Source organism: Pieris brassicae, chromosome 2, assembly GCF_905147105.1.
Source record: "Pieris brassicae chromosome 2, ilPieBrab1.1, whole genome shotgun sequence".
In the NCBI taxonomy this organism is placed as follows: domain Eukaryota; kingdom Metazoa; phylum Arthropoda; class Insecta; order Lepidoptera; family Pieridae; genus Pieris; species Pieris brassicae.
This window is the reverse complement of record NC_059666.1, coordinates 18,525,008-18,529,955: the sequence shown is the minus strand read 5'-3', so window position 1 is coordinate 18,529,955 and position 4,948 is coordinate 18,525,008. Positions and strand designations below refer to the sequence as shown.

General features: G+C 31.9%; 1 protein-coding gene across 1 annotated transcript; it reads right to left on the bottom strand.

Moving 5' to 3' along the window:
- Window positions 1-296: 296 nt before the first annotated feature.
- LOC123720276 (neuropeptides capa receptor-like) lies at window positions 297-3,843 on the bottom strand. The gene is made up of 4 exons (XM_045676821.1): window positions 3,108-3,843; window positions 2,784-2,881; window positions 1,238-1,345; window positions 297-609 (listed from the first exon to the last, which is right to left on the bottom strand). The coding sequence occupies exons 1-4, from the start codon at window positions 3,841-3,843 to the stop codon at window positions 511-513; spliced, it is 1,041 nt and encodes a 346-aa protein (XP_045532777.1). The 3' UTR covers window positions 297-510.
- Between the last annotated feature and the right edge of the window lie 1,105 nt (window positions 3,844-4,948).

Here is a 4,948-nt window from a genome sequence, read left to right as displayed (position 1 = left end):
TTAAATTCTAATATGGATTAAAGCAGAAAAGAGGCACAACAGAAAGAAACTTTTTACTTTACGAAAATGCAAATAAAATTCTTATTTAATAAATAAAACAATAAGACAAAGACGAAATATATTCATAAATAACACAGATTCATTTGGGTTATTATATCTACAACTTTTGGAGGAGGGACGTTATTATCTATACAATAATATATTATAAAAACTAGTAATATATTTTTAATAATAACACTGATTTTCTTTACAATATATAATGATACTATAAAAATAGTTTCCTTCGTTTAGAAATTTTACAATACCAGCCAATAATTCTATGAAATTTCTGTCTGTTTCTGTTTAACCGCTCTAAGAGAAACCGTAACGTCCTATTATTATGAATTTATAACTTATTTTCGTAATCCAATACAACTTAATCATACCGCACGAGGTATACATTGACCGAGTGTGTAACGAAGTTCTTGTCAAAATACGACATTATGTGAGTCCGTCCATTTGAAATTTTCATTATATATAATGAGGTTTTAATACAGGTTGTAGTTGTAAATTGTTGCATCGTTGCCGTTTGCGATGGTTACGGGTTTGCGTTCTCGCCTTTAACAAATCCTGAAAAAAAAACGGTTAATCATTTGTCACGATTGTAATAGTTTAATAGGAATTTTACAGAATTATTTTAAGTTGAAACACGTAAATGAATGATATCATCGATGGAAAATAAGTAAAAAGTGTACACGGTATATGTAAAATTTCTCTCTACTCGATCTACTTAAAAATCTTATACATTCACACATGGGTTTTTTATTATACAAGAATCTAATAAAGGTAACTAATGTGTAGTTAGTTACAACATTAATAGAAATTCAAAATACATTATCACTTATTGTTATTAACATTATTATGCTGATGCTGTGTAATTTTACAAAATATTCTTTTATAAATGTATTAAATTTGATTTAAACGGATTTATTTGATGTATTTATTTCAAAAGCGATACAATGAAATAATCTATCTAAATTTGTAAAACTAACGCTTAGTTTCACTTTGAGTGTCTCTGAATACAAATATGGGCGTAGGTAATGGGATTGACTTACGGGATTATTAAAAGCGCGCTTACCCAAAGTGGAGACTTTGCGCTGTCTCTTCTTTTATATTTATTGAGCCCTTAGAAAGAGCTACACGTAGTATACTCCTGATTACATAGAGATATGAAATACTTATATGATATCAATCTTACTTTGAAAGCATGTCGAAACTTCCGCGACATTAGGCTGTAGAGTATGGGATTGACGGCTGTCGACAGGTAGCTGTTTACCGTGCTTAAGTAAAGGAAAATGCGCTCCAGCTGGAAATGTATAAATATAATGCTGTGTAAAACATTTAAAGATTCAGAGTCTGTTTCATAATGTACGGATAAGTTTTACATAAGTTCCAAATAAGCTATTTATTACTTATTGGTAGGATAAACACTATTTTTGCGTTTCATGACTCTCAGATAGGCGCTATTCGTGACATAAAGTCCATCATAAGTTATGAGTCTGATGAAACGCGAATTTTCTTATTCGGAACTTTTATCTTTTAACTTCTTCTTTATCTTTAACTTTATTTATGTGTTGCATAGCTATTTGGTACTTTATGCATACACAGTGAAACAGACCCTCAGAGTCTTTAAATGTTTAAGTGATCCTCTGTTGTAAATTATGATAACTACAATAGCGTGTAATCGATTTATTAAATTCTTATGGTCATATGAAATCGGCCTCGTTACTTCTAAAATCAAAAACCGCGACCATATTCTTTTTTTAAAAACTATGTAACGTCAAAATCAAATACAGAACATTAATTGCGTCGACCGGTATTTTTACAATTACACTATACTTTTATTCCGGAGATGATATTGTTTAGTAATTATTATATTATATAGTTATTGAACTATGTTAAATCTGTTCGATTAATAAATTACTATTTGCGGGACTTAGTTGGTCCTAGACCATCTGAAGCCCAGCAAGATTAAAGCAGGTGATATATACAGAGTAGGTAGTGTAGGCGAATACTATGTATGTAATATTCGGTATGGATAATCTGTATTAAATGACATGTAATTTTAGTTTGAAGAGGTAAATAAATTGTATTTATTAAATTAAATAATCAACAGAATCTTAACATAAGCTGTGCATAATAATAAATTAAAAACAAAAACAAGTTTGTTCACTGTGGCACTGCCACAGATTAATGATTTTATATATCTTTATTATATTCATAACATAATTCGTCACGTATAATCATGCGAAGCTCACGTTTACTACACGTTTTTCATTGTCACACCGGTTATCTCAACGGAAATTGTACATATATGTTATCTTTTAGCCTTTATTTCATGCAATATATCATCTTTTACCAATATCCTTATTTTTGTTAATTAAACTGAGGTGCTACCGGGTTACCGTGTAATTTATTAGTCTTAGATTTCTCGAGGGCAGTCGCACCTAGAGTCCTTCTAAATGCATATGATAGATTACTCATCATCGATTTAGTTACTATAGATCCAATGGCAATCAATTATTTACATTTTATTAAATCCTTAAACAGTCGTTAACTAAAAAACGGTCATTATGCATTTTATAGTTGCATCAATAAACATATATATCAGTCGCTAAGATATACTTATCCTATTTAATTAATCTACTATGTGAGATAAATAATGTAGGATATTCAGCGTACATATAATAAAAAAATCTATTATATTTTTTTTTATTTCCTTTTTGGGAAATTTCGATACATACCTGAAAGTAATCGTTGTACTTTTGCCGTGGCATTAGGATTATGAGACGGAGAACAGTGTAAGGTGACCAACAAATAAAGAACGAAGCTGCCACAGCCGCTGGAACACGTGTAAGTCGATCTTATTGATATTATCCTATATAAGCAGTGACGACATACCTTATATATTCTGTATTTAAATTCAAGCGTTCTTTAAGAAAGCTTCCTCGGTTTAAAACTGATTAGAACTACATATCCTTTATTTTTTAAATCAACATAGAGGTGTGAAATGCGAAACCTTAGATTGTATTTGACAGTAAATAGTAATTAGATATTTGATTACTTACCTAACATTTTGACAGCTTTATTCTTGTTTTGTTTACCAAGCGCGGGATGCGGTGTTTGCGACCTTTTGGATTTTAAATTCAATGCTATCAACACATAGAGAACAAATATGACCGTCATTGGTACAACGAAAAATACTATGAGTTCGACGGCTATGAAGTATATTTTATCATTGTCCTTTACTGTAAGACAACAGTAAATATTTTCTTTTTTCTCTACCAAATATGCGTAAATGCCGTTGGGTATTGAAAAAATGCAGGCTATTATCCACACTGCAGTGATTATCTTAAAAACGCGAGAATTTAAGGCTAATCTCTGTCTTAAGAATGGCTTGGATATAACGAGGTAACGTTCTACGGTGAAAGCTAAAATAGTTAATACACTGCAGTTACTTAGGACATCCCAAATAAGAAAATGCATTCTGCAACCTTCATCGCCCAATGGATAATAATCTTGAACCCAAAGCATGTAAATTTCAATAGGAATAAACAGAGCTGTCATCAAATCTGTAATAGCTAGGTTCAGCAGGTAATAATTCGTTGGGATTCGCATTGATCTCTCTCGGCCAATGACAGCGCATGTACAAGAATTGCCGATCAAACTTAACGTCATGGACGCAATGAGTACGACGCTTAAAATTATTTTGACCAAATTAGTCTCTTCAAATGAGGTGTTTTCGTCGTGAAAAGACATTCCGATTCCATAAGATGTATATGTGTCATTTGTTAGATTAGCCATATTTTTGGCAGCTTGGTATTTTGTTTGAGTTAGATATCACTCTGTGGTCACACACACGTCTAGTGTCTTCATGAGCGCGGAAAAAAACTAAAAGTTCAAAGAGAGATGGCAATTACGCAAATTGGATATAGAGGCTGTATAAAAATAAAAATTTCTATTATACATCGTCGTTATAACTAGCAGTAAATAGAAATAAGTATATAGGTAAATGGTTTTACATAAGTTAAGGTATTATTATATTGTACGTAATATTATCGGCACGATTTTTTACGGAAATTTTCGCCTGAAACAGATTTATTTGAATATCAATCGCCTAAGCCAATTGCGACACATACACATTACATTTTCTTTGAAAATACGATATAATCCTCTATATTAGATTTAATAAGGGCTTTGGGACCTCTCATTATAGACTAGTTTAATTCAATTGTATTTTTCTAAAGTGAACACCATTAACGTAAAGTAATTGTGTGTAGGCAAACAGGGACTGAAATTGACAGCAACCTTATAGTGAATCGGCATCCCTAATTGAAATTACAACATTCATAAGGGCGTGTCAGATGTTAACGAACAAGTATTTCTAGTGAGGTTAACCGACTCTAGTGGATTACAAAGAAATGTTATCAATTTTTCCTACGGTTTCTAGGTTGTACGGTGGTTGGTCGGTGTATAGGTTTCTAAGGTGTGGTTCAAAAGAGAGCACTAAATATGTACGTAAACTACGCCTTTGGACTATACGAGTAGTGGATCTGCAGCATGGTCGTTCTTAAAAAAAGGCGGGGTGGCTTTGGCCTTAAGGACAAAATGATTTATTTTAGTAATGATTCTATGATGAGCAAAGACCTCTGACAGGGTAGCTTCGCTTTTCTTTCATTAACTCGGTTTAATAAAATAACACAATTGGTTTTTAAACGATGGTAGTGAAGAATAATAAATATATCTGATAACTGTGTTGGGTGTGTATGAATGACGAACATACCTAAGTAAATGTGTGCATGTGAAAGATGGATGAAGGAATAAATTATAATAGAGTTCTGCTTTGTTATAATTGAGTGTAGCGAGCCCATGGTTTTATTTATCCTACAAAAAAGTTCACAAAAAAGAG

What these genes read in the sequence shown, in the direction of transcription:
- LOC123720276 (XM_045676821.1), bottom strand. Translation starts at nt 3,843, where the DNA reads ATGGCTAATCTAACAAATGACACATATACATCTTATGGAATCGGAATG. An exon ending in TAAAGCTGTCAAAATGTTAG is followed by an intron (nt 2,882 to 3,107) that starts GTAAGTAATCAA and finishes CACGTGTTCCAG; the next exon opens with CGGCTGTGGCAGCTTCGTTC. An exon ending in AGTTTCGACATGCTTTCAAA is followed by an intron (nt 610 to 1,237) that starts GTAAGATTGATA and finishes TTTTTTTTTCAG; the next exon opens with GATTTGTTAAAGGCGAGAAC.